Below are 20,077 nucleotides of genomic sequence, written 5' to 3' on the forward strand. Positions count from 1 at the left end.
AGACTTTAGCATAATCGCTGTGCTATAGCAGACACCGACCGGTAGGTGGCGCGAAACCTCCACAGACAGCCCGCTGCTGTTTCCGAAATCAACGAAACGATGACCGACTGGCGTGTGGAAGTAGCACTGTACAGGGTTTCTCTACACAACATACAAGTCTGCTCCTTTTCTACTGTTTTGTATGTTTGTTGTTGCTGTTGTTGTTGTTGTTGTTGTTATTATCAGTAGCAATAGTAGTAACGGTAGTGGCAGTAGTAGCTGCAGGAGCAACAATTAGTTCGAAGTAGTATTGATAACAGAATTGGAAGAATTAGCTGGAGAATAATGGAGAAGTTAAATGGAATAAAAGAAAAGAGCTGAACAATTAGAGACGTTGGAAGGGAAAAAGGGGGGTTGAAGAGGGAGAGAGGAAGAGGGGGAAGAGGGAGAAAAATAGTGGGAGAGGGGGAAGAGGGAGAGAAAGAGAGGGAGCGAGGAGCGAGGAGGGGAAGAAGGAGAGAAGCAGAGGGAGAGAGAGAAAGGAGTGGGGGGAGGGCTATGTTTGTGCTTCAGATTTTTCCCGTCATCGACACAGTAAAGACTGCAGGAGCCTAATGAGAACCAGACTATTATACTGAGAGAGGGAGACAGGGAGGGAATGAGAGAGAGAGGGAGAGAGAGAGGGGAGTGGTGGAGGGGAGAAACTGAGAAGGAGAGGGGAGGGAAAAAAGTTGGGTGGGGTTAGCTGCATTACAATAGGGGGCTATAATGTAGTAAGCATACAGTGGAACAGTGCTGTTACAGTAGAGGGCTGCGCTGTAGTAACAGTGTGGTAGAACAGCGCTGTTACAGTAGAGGGCTGCGCTGTAGTAACAGTGTGGTAGAACAGCGCTGTTACAGTAGAGGGCTGCGCTGTAGTAACAGTGTGGTAGAACAGCGCTGTTACAGTAGAGGGCTGCGCTGTAGTAACAGTGTGGTAGAACAGCGCTGTTACAGTAGAGGGCTGCGCTGTAGTAACAGTGTGGTAGAACAGCGCTGTTACAGTAGAGGGCTGCGCTGTAGTAACAGTGTGGTAGAACAGCGCTGTTACAGTAGAGGGCTGCGCTGTAGTAACAGTGTGGTAGAACAGCGCTGTTACAGTAGAGGGCTGCGCTGTAGTAACAGTGTGGTAGAACAGCGCTGTTACAGTAGAGGGCTGCGCTGTAGTAACAGTGTGGTAGAACAGCGCTGTTACAGTAGAGGGCTGCGCTGTAGTAACAGTGTGGTAGAACAGCGCTGTTACAGTAGAGGGCTGCGCTGTAGTAACAGTGTAGTAGAACAGCGCTGTTACAGTAGAGGGCTGCGCTGTAGTAACAGTGTGGTAGAACAGCGCTGTTACAGTAGAGGGCTGCGCTGTAGTAACAGTGTAGTAGAACAGCGCTGTTACAGTAGAGGGCTGCGCTGTAGTAACAGTGTAGTAGAACAGCGCTGTTACAGTAGAGGGCTGCGCTGTAGTAACAGTGTAGTAGAACAGCGCTGTTACAGTAGAGGGCTGCGCTGTAGTAACAGTGTAGTAGAACAGCGCTGTTACAGTAGAGGGCTGCGCTGTAGTAACAGTGTAGTAGAACAGTGCTGTTACAGCAGGATCTGGCTCTGGCCTGTGGATGTTTGCAGTGTGGTTTGTCAGATGATCCTAAACAGCCTCCAGTTCATATGAACACTGACTGAATAGTCCTTTATGTCCCTGTGTTGCTATAACACCAAGAGTTACATCAACAACAAGGACATATTTATATTTTAAATCATTAAAAAGACGCATGACTGATTCAGATTGTATCAGGGTAGTACTTTTACCGTTTTCCTCTACTCTTCTAGTTCTTACTGCAGCACAGCCCTGTATTGTACCAAGGCTGTGGTACTGCAGTGCTAAAACTGAGCCCTATTGTAACAGGCCCATTTCAATGCTCTGTGCTTGTTGGGGAGACAGTCGCTCACAAAAGCCAGCAACGAAGCGAACATTAGACAGCAGAGTCGGGCAGCTGCAGTTCAGTACAGTTACAGTACAGACGCCGCCGTCCGCCAATCAGCATCAGCATCAGCATCCAATCCGATGTACAGAAAAAGGCCGGGACCTACCCCCGTGATTGGCAGCCTCGGAGCCAGGGCGTTGACCAATCAGAGCTGAGCAGCGGGAATGTCGGCTCCGGCCACTGAACAATTAGAGAAGAAGGAAAGAAAAAAAACTTGGGGAAAAAGTTTTTGAACAGAGAGAGAGAGAGAGAGAGAGAGAGAGAGAGATAGGCAGACGGAGTCAGGTACAGAGGGAGAAAGACAAAAAGAGAGAAAGAGAGAGGGAGAAGAAAGGAAGACAGGAGAGAAATAAGTTTGGAGAGGGGGGGGAGGAGATAGAGGGAACAGAACAGAAAAAAGAATAGCGCATTTATTTTGGGGCAGATGCTTTGACAGCGGATAGGGAGGTGCGTTTTAAGAAAGAAGACAGACTGGGCTAATTATTTAATTGGTCTGCAATTAAGTACGGTAATTGGATTTTATTACGGATACATAGGTATGTGTCTAGCTATCTATCTTTGGGGTATTTAAAGTCTCGGTGATATTAACAGTGGTTATTATAGGAGCAGTAGTAGCTGCCCGGGACGTATAATTTTAGCAGTAGCCGTAGAAGTAGCAGTAGCGATATCAGCGGTTGTAGTAGACGTAGAAGCACACGTTACAACGGAATAGCCACAGTCGCAGCAGTAGCACCGGTAGATTCCGTAGTGTCGCTATCACGCTAGGGAAATGTTAATAAACATTAATAAATAACTATATCGACAACAACGACCGGGGAAATAATAATAATAATAATAATAATAATAATAATAATAATAATAATAATAATAATAATACAATATAAGAGAGGACATGGGCGCCGCGCCGGGCTGGGAGGAGGGAGAGCTGGAGTTTAAACTGGTTTTCGAAGAGGAGCCGATGCTGCCCCGGGCCGTCTCCCCACCGCCCAGTCCCGGGGAGGGGGCGCAGAGAGCTGGGGAGGACAGGGGGAACGCCCGGCCGCACGACAGCCACAGCCCCGGTCAGTCCGCCCGCAAGGATGCACACTGCCGCTGCGCTATACATAGCTGGATCGATGAGGAGTGGATAGCTACATTGAAACATAATGCGCTGGCGACTGTATCTTTAGTTCGTGGTGTCTGCAGTGTACAGCGTCCTCAGTGTAGTGTACTGTGTACGCAGTGGTTGGGGTATGATGTGTGTGTGCAGTTTAGTGTGTCTGTAATGCATCATGTAGTCTACAGTGTACAGTGCATGGTGTGCATTACATTATAGAGTACAGCTTGTGTGTAATATGTGTCTGTTTGTGCGAGCAGTGTGAAGTGTACAGTATGTGTAGTGCATAGCATATACTGTACATTGTGTAGTGTGTAGTGTGCAGCATGTAGTGTATGCAGTGTGTAGAGTGTAGTACACAGTGCACAGTGTGTAGTCTAACAGAATGTAGTGTGTAGTGCACAGTGTGCAGTGTTTAGCAGAAATATAGTGTGTAGTAGACAGTATTCAGTGCGTAGTAGATAGTGTGCAGTGTGTAGTAGACTGTTTAATATACAGTGTTAAGTGTCTAGTAGACAGTGTTGAGTGTGGAGTATACAGTGTGTAAAATAGTGTGTAGTATGCAGTGTGTAGAATGTAGAACACAGTGCGCAGTGTGTAGTATTACAGAGTGCAGTCTAGTGTACAGTATGTAGTGTACAGTGTGTAGTATACAGTGTGCAGTGTGTAGTAGACTGTTTAATATACAGTGTTAAGTGTCTAGTAGACAGTGTTGAGTGTGGAGTATACAGTGTGTAAAATAGTGTGTAGTATGCAGTGTGTAGAATGTAGAACACAGTGCGCAGTGTGTAGTATTACAGAGTGCAGTCTAGTGTACAGTATGTAGTGTACAGTGTGTAGTATACAGTGTGCAGTGTGTAGTAGACTGTTTAATATACAGTGTTAAGTGTCTAGTAGACAGTGTTGAGTGTGGAGTATACAGTGTGTAAAATAGTGTGTAGTATGCAGTGTGTAGAATGTAGAACACAATGCGCAGTGTGTAGTATTACAGAGTGCAGTCTAGTGTACAGTATGTAGTGTACAGTGTGTAGTATACAGTGTGCAGTGTGTAGTAGGCAGTGTGTAGTGTGTAGCAGACAGCATGTAATATACTGTGTGCAGTGTGTAGGACACAGTGTGTAGGACACACTGTACAGTGTGTAGCTCCATGTGTGTTTAATCAGCAGTGCGTGTGAGGAGAGTGTTCAGTTGCCATCTGGCCCAAACACAGCACACTGTTTACTGTTCGACAGACACCTCCCTCCTCCCTCCATCCCTCCATCCCTTCCTCAGTCCCTCCCTCTTTCCCTTCCTCCCCCCTCTCTCTGTGTGTTTCTCTAGTTTTGTCTGCAGCCTGGGGAAGAAGATACATATCCCCCTCTCCCTCACACATTTTCTCATTCTTTCTTTTAATTATTGTTTGTTTTGTTTCCTTATCCTCCTCTCAGCCTCCCTACCCTCTCTCTCAGCACTTACAGTTAGGTCCATAAATATTTGGACAGTGACACAATTGTCATCATTTTGGCTCTGTACTCCGTTTTGCCTTCAGTTTTGCCTTCAGCAAGTGAAATGCTGCTCAATTGAATTCAGGTCAGCTGATTGACTTGGCAATTGGAGAACATTCCACTTCTTCGCCTTAAAAGAGTCTTATATTGCTTTCACAGTATGCTTCATGTCATTGTCCATCTGCACTGTGAAGCGTCGTCCAATGAGTTTTGAAGCATTTGGCTGAATCTGAGCAGATAATATAGTCCTTAACACTTTAGAATTAATCCTGCTGCGTTTGTCAGCAGTCACATCATCAATAAATACAAGGGAACCAGTTCCCTTGGCAGCCATACATGCCCATGCCATAACATGCTTCACAGATGAGCTGGTATGCTTCGTATCATGAGCAGTTCCTTCTCTTCTCCATAGTCTTCTCTTCCCATCATTCTGGTACAAGTTGATCTTTGTCTCATCTGTCCATAGGATGTTGTTCCAGAACTGTACAGGGTTCTTCAGCTGTTTTTTGGCACTCTAATCTGGTCTTCATGTTTCCTGTTTACATCTTGTGGTAAACCCTCTGCATTTACTCTGGTGAAGTCTTCTCTTGATTGTTGACTTTGACACAGATACACCTACCTCCTGGAGGGTGTTCTTGATCTGGCCAACTATTGTGAAGGGGTTTTTCTTCACCAGGGAAATAATTATTCTGTCATCCACCACAGTTGTTTTCTGTGGTCTTCTGGGCCTTTTGGTGTTCCTGAGCTCACCAGTGCATTATTTCTTTTTAGGAATGTACCAAATAGTTGATTTGGCCACACCTAATGTTTTTGCTATCTCTCTGATTGGTTTGTTTTGATTTCTAAGGCAAGAATGAAGGCAAAACGCCCCAAGAACAAGCAGGAACTAAAGTCAGCTGCAGTGCAGGCCTGGCAGAGCATCACCAGGGAAGAAACCCAGCATCTGGTGATGTCTGTGGGTTCCAGACTTCAGGCAGTCATTGACTGCAAAGGATTTGCAGCCAAGTATTGAAACTCAAAATTTAATGATTATTTTAATTTGTCCAAATACTTTTGAGCCCCTAAAATTGGGGGGGACCACATATAAAAATGGGTGTAATTCCTACACCGTTCACCCAATTTGGATGTAACTACCATCAATTCCATTGTGGTGGCGTACAGAGCCAAAATGATGACAATTGTGTCACTTTCCAAATATTTATGGACCTAACTGTATTTTGTCCAGTCCAATATAATTTAGTCCAGTACAGACCAGTCAAGTTTAGTCAAGTCCAGTACAGTCCAGTATAGTCCAGTACATACCAATTCAGTACAATACAATACTATCGAGTCCAGTTCAGTACTGAGAAGTCCATATCAGCCTCAGAGAGTCCAGTACAAAATAGTCCAGTCCAGTCAATATCTGTGTTGCTGTCCCTACACAATTAAACACAAACTCCTCTTTCTCTCAACCAACCATAGAAATCAGCCTGGATGCCACTCACCCCACCCGCCCCACCACTCATGCCAACCAACCAATTGGCATCCCGATGATCCAGCAGCCGTCCAATCACAGAGCAGGGATGCACTCCCCTCCCCCGAGGCGGGTCCTTGGGAAAGAATTCAGTGGCACCTTTGAAAGTCTGCCAGCTCGATCCGTACAGGTCAGCAGCCGATTGCTAATTGATGTTTAGATAATTCATTAAATAATAATATTTTCAGTTTGGTGTTGAGTTCGCTAAAATTGTTTTATTTTCTTACAATATTTATCTCTCCCTCATTTCTCACAGATGATCTGTAGTAGATACAGCTGTAGGCCTAACTCTGAGTCTGTCTGTCTGTCTGTCAGTCTATCTATCGATCTATTGATATATCTATCTGTCTGTCTTTCTTAACCCTCTCCCCTCTTCACCCCATTCCACTTTTTTCCCACCACCTGCACTTCTCTCTGTCTCTCTCTCTCTCTCTCTCAGGTGCCTGGCTCCCGAGTACTGGAGTGTCCGAGCATCCAGATCACAACCATCTCCCCCCAAGATGACTGTGAAGGGGTGGGCGGAGGACTGGGGGGGATTGGTGGAGGAGGCGGACTGGGCGGGGGCAGCTTCTGTTCTGAGTGGGGGGGAGGAGGAGGAGGAGGAGGCTGGGACAGGGAGCGTCTGTACCTCCCCCTGGACCCTTTCTCCTACCGGGATGGGGGAGGGTCGTCCCTGAGCCCTAGTCCCGCCAGCAGCCTGTCGTCCCGCAGCTGGGTGTCCGAGGAGGCGTCCAGCTGTGAGTCCCTGGCCGGGGAGGAGGAGGAACTGAACGAAGCAACCTCTCGCTTCTGCCTGTCCCCCCTGTCCCCCCTGTCCCCCCTCTCCCCCGTGTCCCCTCTGTCCCCGCTGTCTCCGCTGTCCCCTCTCTCCCCCAGCTCCCGCCCCACCTCCCCAGGGGGCAAACGCCGACGCTCGGCCTACCTGGACGGTAACTACTGCTCCCCGCTGCCCTCCCCCTGCCCCTCCAGAAGGGGGAGCTGTTCGGAGGACGCACCGCCCCGTGCCCCGACCCCCTCCCCGTCCCCTCTCCTCGACCCCCTTCCCCATGCTGTCTCCCCCCTGCCGCCGCCAGCCCTCGACGACCCCCCGCACCAGAGATTCTCCTCCTCTTCGTCCTCCTCGTCCTCCTCCTCTTCTGCCTCCCCCGGCCCCTTCTCCCTCTCCCTCACATCTCTCGGAGTCGGACCTGGCGAACGCCTCCCCCAGAAAGCCAGGAAGACATCCCTGGAGCAGACAGCTTCCCGCGGAGAAGGGGACCCCGAGCCCGACCCCCCCGTCGCCGAGCACCCCTTGTCCAGGCGAGAGGGCACCCCGCTGGGCATGGACTACCTGTGCGTGCCCCAGGCGGTGTGCTGGGGACGGGCCCGGCTCAGCGCACACAGTCCCATCTTCAGGTGGGTCCTCAGCCACATCCTCTTTATTATAATGCAAAATTGAACATATCCAATCTGCTTTTTAGGCCCGAACAGCAGCCTGAACCCCAACCCCAGCCAACACCACAAAGTCCAACCAGGCCCCTACAGGTCCACACCCCATTCAGTTAACCCTAACAAAACCTCAACACACTGTAATTCTAATTTCACCACTAGAGTGAAATGTTAAATTTCTGAAAATAATGCTCTTTATACAACCTAAATGTAACACTAAGACCATTCCTACTTTCATCTGCATCTCTACTCTAAACCTAAATTGGTCAGATTATCCTTTTTTCCGATTATTATTTTTATTGTAAAAGTTTTCTTTAACTTCCTCATATGCTGGTCATACACAAAGCTGGCAATGGTTGGTAAACACCCTACAGTACAGTGTGTTGTGTGTTAAATATAGTGTATAGCTATATGTATAGCATGTGTGTATAGTGTCTATAGTGTGTATGTTACAGTGGGTATATACAGTGGCGATTTGTGTGTGCTATATCGGTTTGTGTGCGTACTATATCGGTTTGTGTGTGTACTATCGGTTGTGTGTACTATCGGTTGTTCACGTGACTCTGCATACTGCCCATAATTAAATTAAAAATGTTGGATGTAACTAAGTTCAAAACCATCATAAAAAGCCCCTCAGTTTAAAATATACGATTACATTTATATTTTTCTTCTTCCAAAAGATAACTATCCCCATCTGCTAGCATGCCTGTGGACCACTCTGCATTATTGTTTATTTATCCGCCATCTTTACAGCAAAGTGTTGTGCAATATAATGGAAATGTAAAACTTTTTTTTTTCTAAAAACATCTGCTCTTTTGATTTTTTTGCTAAATGCACAGAAGACCCCCAGAAAGCTTAATGTAAGCTGTGCAACTGAAAATTGGTATATCACGGAGGAACAATCAATCTCTGGGATAGTTTAACCAAATAAGTTTAAATTATTATGCATTATTTATTAGGCTTAAAGGGTCGATTGAATAGGACTGAAAGCAGCGTACGGAGATGATCAACGAGCATGCAGTTTATGAAGAGTAAGGTATTCAGGAAGGAGTGCTTGTGAAAGTTAATAAAAAAATGACTACTGTTCGAGATAACTTATTTTGTACTACAATTGGATGTTTTATTTTGTTTATATGGATTCCCTGTATACATAAAACTAGGATTTTCATTCAAATCTGTACAGTAGGTAATGTGACGTAATCGATACAATATGCAAATTAGCACCAAGGAAGCTTAATATTCGTTCGGTAATGTGTTCTGAACCTTCAAAGGTAAAAATTGACCCTTTGGGTCAGCACTATTGCCTGCATAAAATTATGTATGACACAAAAACGGCGACCCATAAGTGTCATCTGTGGACACGGTCAATACTTAAAACCTAATCTGCAATGTCTTGCTCAGATGACATGGTTATATTATTAAGCAATGTGTTGCTTGAGGACAAAGCTCACACTGCTGCGTCCGCCTTGATTTCCCTTCGTCCCTAGTCCTGCCCCTCCCAGTTGAGTCAGGTGAACAACTGATATGGTACACACACAAACCTATAGTATTCAAGCAAACCGATATATTATTATTATTTATTATTTCTTGGCAGACTTAACATAAGCACAATACAAAGTTCAAAAATACAATTCAGTACAAGGCATCAAACATTACAGATTCAGATTTACACAATACAAAGCAATTCAAAGCATAACACATTTTTCAAATTCCAATTTACATGAGTGAATACAATAAATGAGGTCTTACATCCTGGATAGTAAAAGCTAAGTGCGGACAAGATGTTAGGTCACAGTCAAGGGCTACAGGAAAGGGAGCAAGGGGGAAATCAAAATAAAATGAGTACAAGTAACACAAGAAGGATGTCAAAACATAAAGTGCTATCCTACAGGAGAGAAAAGGACAAAAATTAGAAGTAGTCTGAAAAGATGTGTTTTGAGTAAGCGCCGGAAGGAGGTCAAGGACTCTGCTGTGCTGACTTCAGTGGGAAGGTGGCATATAGTGTGCATGCGAAGTTGTAAACCGAAATAATATGCAAGCAAACCAATGTATTATGGCCTGTTTGGCCCCCCATTCCCCCATAATAGTGTGCATATTGTGTACAGAGAAGTTTTTATACAGTGTAAAGTGTGTAGAGTTTAACTTATAGTGAACAGTACTATATTGTATTGCATGTTTAGAGCCCTGATTACTATATAATTCGATGCTTATATCAATACACCGTAAAGTTCGCAAGTTTCTATGTGTAGTGTGTATAGAGTTTATATACTATGTACGGAATATGGTGTGTATACAGTGTGTAAAGTGTGTGTAGTTTAGCTTATAGTGTATAGTGCATAGTGTGTACGTTACAGTGTGTAGTGTGGATAACGTGTGTACACAGTATGGTGTGTATACCGTGTGTAAAGTGTGTGGAGTTTAGCATATAGTGCAGTGTATAGTATGTATGTTCCAGTGTGTAGTGTGTATACAGTGTGCAAACTGTGTATAGAGTATGGTGTGTATACAGTGTGTAAAGTGTGTGGAGTTTAGCATATAGTGCAGTGTATAGTGTGTATGTTCCAGTGTGTAGTGTGTATACAGTGTGCAAACTGTGTATAGAGTATGGTGTGTATACAGTGTGTAAAGTGTGTGGAGTTTAGCATATAGTGCAGTGTATAGTGTGTATGTTCCAGTGTGTAGTGTGTATACAGTGTGCAAACTGTGTATAGAGTATGGTGTGTATACAGTGTGTAAAGTGTGTGGAGTTTAGCATATAGTGCAGTGTATAGTGTGTATGTTCCAGTGTGTAGTGTGTATACAGTGTGCAAACTGTGTATAGAGTATGGTGTGTATACAGTGTGTAAAGTGTGTGGAGTTTAGCATATAGTGCAGTGTATAGTGTGTATGTTCCAGTGTGTAGTGTGTATACAGTGTGCAAACTGTGTATAGAGTATGGTGTGTATACAGTGTGTAAAGTGTGTGGAGTTTAGCATATAGTGCAGTGTATAGTGTGTATGTTCCAGTGTGTAGTGTGTATACAGTGTGCAAACTGTGTATAGAGTATGGTGTGTATACAGTGTGTAAAGTGTGTGGAGTTTAGCATATAGTGCAGTGTATAGTGTGTATGTTCCAGTGTGTAGTGTGTATACAGTGTGCAAACTGTGTATAGAGTATGGTGTGTATACAGTGTGTAAAGTGTGTGGAGTTTAGCATATAGTGCAGTGTATAGTGTGTATGTTCCAGTGTGTAGTGTGTATACAGTGTGCAAACTGTGTATAGAGTATGGTGTGTATACAGTGTGTAAAGTGTGTGGAGTTTAGCATATAGTGCAGTGTATAGTGTGTATGTTCCAGTGTGTAGTGTGTATACAGTGTGCAAACTGTGTATAGAGTATGGTGTGTATACAGTGTGTAAAGTGTGTGGAGTTTAGCATATAGTGCAGTGTATAGTGTGTATGTTCCAGTGTGTAGTGTGTATACAGTGTGCAAACTGTGTATAGAGTATGGTGTGTATACAGTGTGTAAAGTGTGTGGAGTTTAGCATATAGTGCAGTGTATAGTGTGTATGTTCCAGTGTGTAGTGTGTATACAGTGTGCAAACTGTGTATAGAGTATGGTGTGTATACAGTGTGTAAAGTGTGTGGAGTTTAGCATTTAGTACAGTGTATAGTGTCTTTTTGTGTAGGGGTTGAGAGGATAGGAGAGGAATGGAGAATCTCAATTTGTTTGTTTTATATTATTATTATTATTATTATTATTATTATTATTATGAGGACAGAATGAGAAACTTTACCAGATATACGATATTTATAGGTGAAATTAATTCCATGGTTTTATCAGTACATATTAGCTATCATTATCAGTGCCCCCCGCGCACACACACAGAAAAAAGCAGCCAATCCGATCCTTTCGATTAGCATATCTCGAATGTCATCGCTGCTTCGAAATCATTCATGTTGTATTGCATGTTTAGAGCCCCGATTACTATATAACTCGATGCTTAACTCAATACACCGTAAAGTGCGCAAGTCTGAGCAATAGCGTCTCTTTCGATTGCTAACCGTGACCGGGACCGTTGCGCCCTTCGCCGGCGTATATAAAAGCAAACGGGCAGGCAGTGGTTTCCAGTGGGAAGAAGCTCACTGTAGAGGTCACATGCTGAGTGCCAGTCGGTCTGAGACAAGAGCCAATCGCTGCTCTAGCAGGGCATCACCTGACGCGGGTGAGCGAGCGCACAGCAAAGCGGGCCACTGGCGAGGCCCCGGAGCAGGAGAAGCCGCGGAGCAGCGTGTCGCTCCCCCGGTGGATGCAGCCTCGCCGGGCTTGGAAACACTCGCGGCTGGCAGCTGAGTGCGATGTGTGAGCTGAGAGACGCCTCTCACAACCCAATTCAGACTACTCTCCTCCCACTCTTACCTTTTTATTGGGGAATTATTCTAAATAGTAGAGATTTTAATTATTTGTGTTGTGATCATAAATAATTTAGCCTAATAAGTTAATATCTAAGTGATCCAAGGATCCTATCCAGTCTGATTTTAAATGTTCACAAAGTTTCAGCTTCAGCCACATCGCTGGGGAGTTTGTTCAGATTGTGACGCCTCTCTGTGTGAAGAAGTGTCTCCTGTTTTCTGTCTTGAATGCCTTGAAGCCCAATTTCCATTTGTGTCCCCGGGTGCGTGTGTCCCTGCTGATCTGGAAAAGCTCCTCTGGTTTGATGTGGTCGATGCCTTTCATGATTTTGAAGACTTGGATCAAGTCCCCACGTAGTCTCCTCTGTTCCAGGGTGAAAAGGTTCAGTTCCTCAGTCTCTCAGTAGGACATTCCCTTCAGACCTGGAATAAGTCTGGTTGCTCTCCTCTGAACTGCCTCTGGAGCAGCGATATCTTTCTTGAAGTGTGGAGCCCAGAACTGTCCACAGTATCCAGATGAGCTCTAACTAGTGCATTGTACAGTCTGAACATCACTGCCCTTGTTCTCAATTCTGCACTTTTGACAATATACCCTAACATTTTGATGGAATACATAAGCTTTAATATAGTTTATTAAATGATAGGATTTAGCTCAGCCCATTCCTAATACACCACACAGTGAGTAGCGTCAGAGTAAGAGCAGATCCAGTCTGCAGCTTCACTGTGTAACTGGGCCCAGATTTTCAGTGACACCTTCCTGGATTTAACCCCTTCATGCTGCCTTCTGTTCCCTTTCTCAGTCCTCTCATTGGTTGCCCTCCTCAGGTCAACTGCCCTGCCGCCGCTGGATTGGCCGCTGCCCTCGCAGTTCGACCAATACGAGCTGTGCATCGAGGTGCAGCCCCGCCCCCACCACCGCGCCCACTACGAGACTGAGGGCAGCCGGGGCGCGGTCAAGGCAACGCCAGGGGGGCATCCTGTCGTCAAGGTAATCCCCCAGTGCTGGGACAATAGTGCAAACTTTGGACAGCACAGTGACTGCAGCTGTACATTGCAGTACAGTGCAGTGACTTTGCAGTATAATATAGTTACTCTGTAGTAGCAGTCTGGTCCAGACAAGTCAGTGACACTACAGCACCAGTACAGTCCAGTCCAGCCCAGTCAGTGACTCTACAACACCAGCACAGTCCAGCCCAGTCCAGTCAGTGACTCTACAGCACCAGTACAGTCCAGTCCAGCCCAGTCAGTGACTCTGCAACACCAGCACAGTCCAGTGCAGTCGTCAGTGACTCTGCAGCACCAGCACAGTCCAGTCCAGCCCAGTCAGTGACTACAGCACCAGCACAGTCCAGCCCAGTCAGTGACTCTATAACACCAGCACAGTCCAGCCCAGTCCAGTCAGTGACTCTACAGCACCAGTACAGTCCAGTCCAGCCCAGTCAGTGACTCTACAACACCAGCACAGTCCAGCCCAGTCCAGTCAGTGACTCTACAGCACCAGTGCAGTCCAGTCCAGCCCAGTCAGTGACTACAGCACCAGCACAGTCCAGCCCAGTCAGTGACTCTATAACACCAGCACAGTCCAGCCCAGTCCAGTCAGTGACTCTACAGCACCAGTACAGTCCAGTCCAGCCCAGTCAGTGACTCTGCAACACCAGCACAGTCCAGTGCAGTCGTCAGTGACTCTGCAGCAGCAGTGCAGTCCAGTCCAGGAAATAAACAAGATTCCTGAAGTGCACTGAAGTGTGAAGATACAGCGACACACTCACGCACACTGAGTGCTCATGTGCACTCACTCACTCACTCACTCACACTGACCACACGGACACACTCACACACACTCATTCTCTCACTCACGCACACAGACGGACACACACGCGCTCACACACACACTGATGCTCACTCGCACACACACACTGAAACACACACAAGCTGTCTGTGAGACTCTGTTCCCAGTTCAAACTGGCTCTCTGCCCATTGCTCTTAACTCAGCCAGTGAGTCATAGAGGACCATGCGTGAGAGAAAAAGAGAGGGGAAGAGAGAGGGGGAGGAGAGGGAAGGAGGAAGAGAAGGAAAGGGGCAGAGGGAAGGAGAGTGCGAAAGAGTTTAATATACAACAGACTTGCATGCTGACTTACTGACTGACTGGCTGGCTGGAGTGTACAAAACAATACAGCACCACAGATCAACAGAAGAAAGAGGGAGGGAGGGAGGGAGAGGGGGACTTAATATACAACAGATACACTGAGTGACAACGCTACGCTGCAGCACAGAGAGAGGAGGAAGAGAGAAATGGATAGAGAGAGAGGGGTGAAAGCAGATGCAGGGCCTCACTGACTGGACACCAGTGTGCGCTCTCACTGCACAGAGAACGAGAAGGAGAGAGAGAGAGAGAGAGAGAGAGACAGAGGAAGAGGGAGGATGGGCTATAGTAGTAGTTCCCACGCTAGCCTGAGTCATTGAGTCATCCCTCCCTTTCTCTCTCTGTCTCTTCCTCTCACCCTCTGTCTCCATCTCATTCTGTCTGTCTATATGCTTGACAATTCACTGGGTCTAATGTATTACCCCCCCACACACACACCTTTTAAAGCAGTGTTAATGTGCTGTAGTGTTCAGTGTGTCTGTATTAACCCTCTCTCTCTCAGGTCAGTGTTAATGTGCTGTAGTGTTCAGTCAGTCAGTGTGTCTGTATTAACCCTCTCTCTCTCAGTGCAGTGTTAATGTGCTGTAGTGTTCAGTGTGTCTGTATTAACCCTCTCTCTCTCAGTGCAGTGTTAATGTGCTGTAGTGTTCAGTGTGTCTGTATTAACCCTCTCTCTCTCAGTGCAGTGTTAATGTGCTGTAGTGTTCAGTGTGTCTGTATTAACCCTCTCTCTCTCAGTGCAGTGTTAATGTGCTGTAGTGTTCAGTCAGTCAGTGTGTCTGTATTAACCCTCTCTCTCTCAGTGCAGTGTTAATGTGCTGTAGTGTTCAGTCAGTCAGTGTGTCTGTATTAACTCTCTCTCTCTCAGTGCAGTGTTAATGTGCTGTAGTGTTCAGTCAGTGTGTCTGTATTAACCCTCTCTCTCTCAGTGCAGTGTTAATGTGCTGTAGTGTTCAGTCAGTGTGTCTGTATTAACCCTCTCTCTCAGTGCAGTGTTAATGTGCTGTAGTGTTCAGTCAGTGTGTCTGTATTAACCCTCTCTCTCAGTGCAGTGTTAATGTGCTGTAGTGTTCAGTCAGTGTGTCTGTATTAACCCTCTCTCTCTCAGTGCAGTGTTAATGTGCTGTAGTGTTCAGTCAGTGTGTCTGTATTAACCCTCTCTCTCTCAGTGCAGTGTTAATGTGCTGTAGTGTTCAGTGTGTCTGTATTAACCCTCTCTCTCTCAGTGCAGTGTTAATGTGCTGTAGTGTTCAGTGTGTCTGTATTAACCCTCTCTCTCTCAGTGCAGTGTTAATGTGCTGTAGTGTTCAGTCAGTGTGTCTGTATTAACCCTCTCTCTCTCAGTGCAGTGTTAATGTGCTGTAGTGTTCAGTCAGTGTGTCTGTATTAACCCTCTCTCTCTCAGTGCAGTGTTAATGTGCTGTAGTGTTCAGTCAGTCAGTGTGTCTGTATTAACCCTCTCTCTCTCAGTGCAGTGTTAATGTGCTGTAGTGTCCAGTGTGTCTGTATTAACCCTCTCTCTCTCTCTCTCTCTCTCTTTGTATCCATCCTTCCCTCTCTCCCACCCCCCACTCGGTCACTGTAGCTGCTGGGGTACAGTGAGCAGCCCCTGTCGCTGCAGATGTTCGTGGGCACGGCGGACGAGCGGACCCTCCGGCCGCACCCCTTCTACCAGGTCCACCGCATCACGGGCAAGATGGTGGGCACTGCCAGCCAGGAGAGCCTGCAGGCTGGCACCAAGATACTGGATATCCCTCTGAGCCCGGAGAGCGGCATGAGTGCCCTGTGAGAGAGAGGGAGAGGGGGAGAGAGAAGGGAAATGAAGGGAGGGAGATGGGGTGGGACAGAGTGGGATAGACAGGGAGGGAGAGAGGGAGGGAAGGAGAGAGTGGGAGAGTGGGAGAGACGAGGGGGAGAGAGAAAGTGAGAAGAGATGGGGATGGAAAGAGTGAGAGAGACACGAGGGAGAGAGGGAGAGAGATGGGGAGGGAGAGAGGGAGAGAGATGGGGGAGATGAACAGAAGAGATGAGGAGGGAAAGAGTGAGAGAGACACAAGGGAGAGGGAGAGAGATGAGGGAGAGACGGGGAGGGAGAGAGTGAGAGACATGGGAAGGGAGGGAGGGATAGAGGGAGAGAGATGGGGAGGGAGTAGATTCAAGTGCAGTGATTTAATGTCTGCCAGTGTGTATATCTACTGCTTTAACCCCTCTCTCTCTCTCTCTCTCTCTCTCTCTCTCTCAGGGTGGACTGTGCTGGGATTCTGAAGTTGCGGAATTCAGACATCGAGCTGCGGAAGGGCGAGACGGACGTGGGCCGCAAGAACACGCGTGTGCGCCTGGTGTTCCGCACACACGTGCCGCTGGGCCCGGGCAGGGTGCTGTCACTGCAGACGTCCTCCCTGCCCATCGAGTGCTGTGAGTTACCCTGTGTGCGTCGGCACTGACCCAGGGATGTGAGTTGACCGCTGTCAGTGTATTGATCGCTATCTGTCAGAGTATTGATCACTGTCAGTGTATTGATTTCTGTCTGTCAGTGTATTGACTGCTGTCAGAGTATTGCTGTCTGTCAGTGTCTTGATCTCTGTCTGTCTGTTTATTGGTTGCTGTGTGTCAGTGCATTGTTTGTTGTCTGTCAGTGTATTATTGATCGGCAATGGTCAGTGTTGTTGATCATTATTTGACAGTGTGTTGATCGCATTGTGGATCAGTACTGATCAGGTTACCAACCAGGTTATAGATCAGTATCAATCACGGTTAACAGGTTATGAATAAAGGTATGAGTCAAGCTAACCGATCGGGTTTATCGAGGGCCTTGCTGACGAGGGTGTCGGTCTCTGTCTCAGCCCAGCGCTCGGCCCAGGAGCTGCCCGTGGTGGAGGCTGCCAGTGTGTCCTCCTGTGGTGTGGAGGGAGGGGAGGAGCTGCTGCTGACTGGCGCCAACTTCCTGCCCGAGTCAAAGGTCATCTTCATCGAGAAAGGGCCAGGTGGGTGACTGTGTGTGTGTCTGAGTCTCTTTGTGTGTGTATGTGTGTCCACATTTTTGTGTATACCTCTGCATGATTAGTGCCAGTGCTTGTATGTCCAAATATAGCTCTAATTTACATTGGAATGAAGTCATCCGATAAGATTAATTTCTTGTATTTGATTGGCAGATGGCAAGCTCCAATGGGAGGAGGAAGCCCTGATTGACCGGGACAAAAGCAATGAGGTACATCAGCTCAAACATAAGGCAGTGAATTCTGGCATGGGGCTTTATCTCCATCTAGTGTTCATGATGGGGAACTGCAGCTGTTACCAAATCCATGAAAACTGGTTTAAAAATACTCCAGGCAGTCAGTCAGCGTATCAGTCTGTTAGTCAGTGTAATGTTTTCAGTATAATCCTGTATCAGACGAGTAATGTGTCTGTGTCTGTGTGCATCTCTCTCACTCTCACTGTGTGTCTCTCTGTGTTTGTCTGTGTGTGCATGTGTCTCTACATGTGTGTCTCCATGTATATCTATGTGTTTCTGTGTGTCTCTGTCCTTGTGTTCCTGTGACTCTGTGCGTCTCTGTGGCTGTCCGTGTGTGTGTGTCAGTGCTGCCTGTGTGTGCGTGTCCCCGTGTACAGTGACTGCAGGGTGAGTCGGCCCGTCTCCGTCTGCTACTACGTCTCCAACGGCAAGAGGAAACGCAGCGGCACTCAGAGCTTCAGATACCTGCCAGGTACCACTGCCCGTCTCCATACCGTCTCTCTGAGTTGTCCTTGGATATGTATGGGTATCATCTGTCCTGTCCGACTGTCTGTCCATCCTGTCCGGATGTCTTTTGTTCCAGGTCTGATTGTCTGTTTGTGTCCGTCTCTCAGTCCTGCCCTGGGTGTAATGTCCTTGTATCTGTCTGTCTTTCTGTCCATAATTTGTCTGTTTGTACTCTTTGAATTTGTCTCACTCTCTCTGTCTGCTCTGTCCCAGGGCAGTTCATGTACTAATGTGCCCTTTTGATCAGTGTATTTGTGTACTGCATTAACTTACCCCTCCCTCTCTCTCTCTCGCCCTGTCTTCAGTGATGTTCAAAGAAGAGGACACCCCCTCCGGGCCCTGCCCCTCCGCTATGGTGTTGGATGGAGGAGGTGTCGAGGGGGGGCAGGGGGAGGTGACGCTGCACCGCCTAGGAATGGCTGGCGAGGGGAGGGACATGAGCGGGGGTGGCGGAAGTGACAGTGGAGGAGGAGGAGGAGAAGGGGTGGCGGGGGAGAGAGGGGGACACCAGCTCCACCTGCCCCCTTACCCCGGAGAATACCACCACAGTTACCCTTCCATGGGGTATCAGGACAGCTACTTCCCCAGGGTGGGAGAGCCGGGGCCGGGGAGCTCCGGGGGCACGTTCTTGGATGGGCAACCCAGCTTTGAGTGCTTGGAGCTGGGCATAAACGATCTGATGCTCCCCCACTTGCAGAGGCCCAATCCCCCGTCTCCCTCCCCCTGGCTGGACTCGCCCTACCTCTCCTCCTCCCCTTCCCCCTCTCAGAGCGCCTCCCTAAGCCCCTACACAGCAAGCAGCCCCCTCTCCTCCTCCCCCCAGGTCCCCAGCCTCCTGTCCCTGCACCCCAGCCACTCCGACTCCGGCCCCCACTCCTCCAACCTCCAGTCTCCCAACTATGGCCGACTGTCTCCCAGCTTCCCCCAGCCTGTCCAGTTCGACCCCCCCCTCCCCTGCTCCTACACCACCCCCTCCATGAACCTGACCCCTCTTCCTCCTCCTCCTCCTACCTTGTCCTCCTCTTCTTCCACCTCTCTCTCCTTCCCCCACTCTCACCCCTCACAAGACCACTCCCACCCCAACCCCCACCACCTGCATTCTCCCACTCCACTACCCCCTCCTGCTCTTTCGTACCCGGGCCAGTTTGGAGGGGGGAGCGGGGGCTCCGAGTGGGGGGGGCAGTTCCAGGGCAGAGATGCGCTTGACCCCCCCAGGCTTGGACCGGGGGCCCCGCCGGGGGGGAAGCCTGAGGAGATGGTCCTGGAGTTCGCGGGCCACGGCTCCATCGGCCACATCACCCTTGAGGAAGGTGGGTCTGTGATACCAGAAGGACAGACACACAGACAGATAGACAAGCAGATAATCAGAACCCATAAGGCAGACAGCCAAACAGGTAGTCCAACAGACAGACAGCACCAGTACAGACAGGATAATAAAATCTGTTACTCAACTTATGTAGTTTAGTTGCTATTTGTTGTATTTCTGTGTAGTTTACCATTCTCTGTCTGTCTGTCTCTCCAGTGAATGAGTTCATAGGAGACAATCTGACTGCCTTCCCCCACACAGACCTGGATGGAAGACCAGGCTAGACTGAAGAGAGACAGAGAGACATGGAGACCCTCAGAGGGACACAGGCCCTCACAGTCACACCCAGACACAAACTCATCTCACACCGACAAACACACACACTGACACTGGACTGCACTTCTAAACAGAACACTCACAGAGGAATTCAAACACTACACCATTACAACACCACAGGGAAACCTACAGCCAAAACACCACGGCCTCCCATTCAGTCGAGAGCGGCACATGGAGGCACTCAGTGATATACGGGAGGAATTACCACCCCTGTGCTGTACTGTTACTGGCATGGTACTTAAGGGTCTGGCAGTAAATCCTACAATACCATTAAAAAACAAATATACTGCAGTACTAGTGTAGTATTCCCCCTCCTGGTCCGTTTGCTCTCTCCCAGTGTATTTAAATTATCACCAGCAATATTTTTCATATTGATATAGATTGATATTCTTCATATTATTATCTTACACATGTATATTTGTCCTGTTAACAGCATTTTACTCTTTCTACAATGACAGTTTGTTTGACAGTCTGCACTGTTCAGAGACCACTAGTACAAGTCACTTTGGTGAATCTTAATGTCTTTGCGTATATATAAATGTTTTTAAGCTTTGTTTACTCTCAAGGAAAGTGGAATTCTCCATTATTTGTTTTGTAATCTTTTTTATAATAAAATAAATTCAAACAGACATTGTTGCAGTTTTGACAATGAC

At 47.4% G+C, this 20,077-nt stretch overlaps 1 protein-coding gene across 1 annotated transcript; it reads left to right on the forward strand.

The window, feature by feature from the left end:
- The first annotated feature begins 2,201 nt into the window (after positions 1–2,201).
- nfatc4 (nuclear factor of activated T cells 4) lies at positions 2,202–20,047 on the forward strand. Its single transcript, XM_066722179.1, has 12 exons — positions 2,202–3,049; positions 6,030–6,211; positions 6,521–6,587; positions 6,630–7,476; positions 12,725–12,887; positions 15,629–15,828; positions 16,286–16,458; positions 16,887–17,027; positions 17,196–17,251; positions 17,621–17,747; positions 18,088–19,092; positions 19,305–20,047. Exons 1-12 carry the CDS (start codon positions 2,881–2,883, stop codon positions 19,370–19,372), a joined length of 3,198 nt encoding a protein of 1,065 aa, XP_066578276.1. The 5' UTR covers positions 2,202–2,880; the 3' UTR covers positions 19,373–20,047.
- The last annotated feature ends 30 nt before the right edge of the window (positions 20,048–20,077 follow it).

This window comes from Amia ocellicauda, chromosome 14 (assembly GCF_036373705.1).
Source record: "Amia ocellicauda isolate fAmiCal2 chromosome 14, fAmiCal2.hap1, whole genome shotgun sequence".
In the NCBI taxonomy this organism is placed as follows: Eukaryota; Metazoa; Chordata; class Actinopteri; order Amiiformes; family Amiidae; genus Amia; species Amia ocellicauda.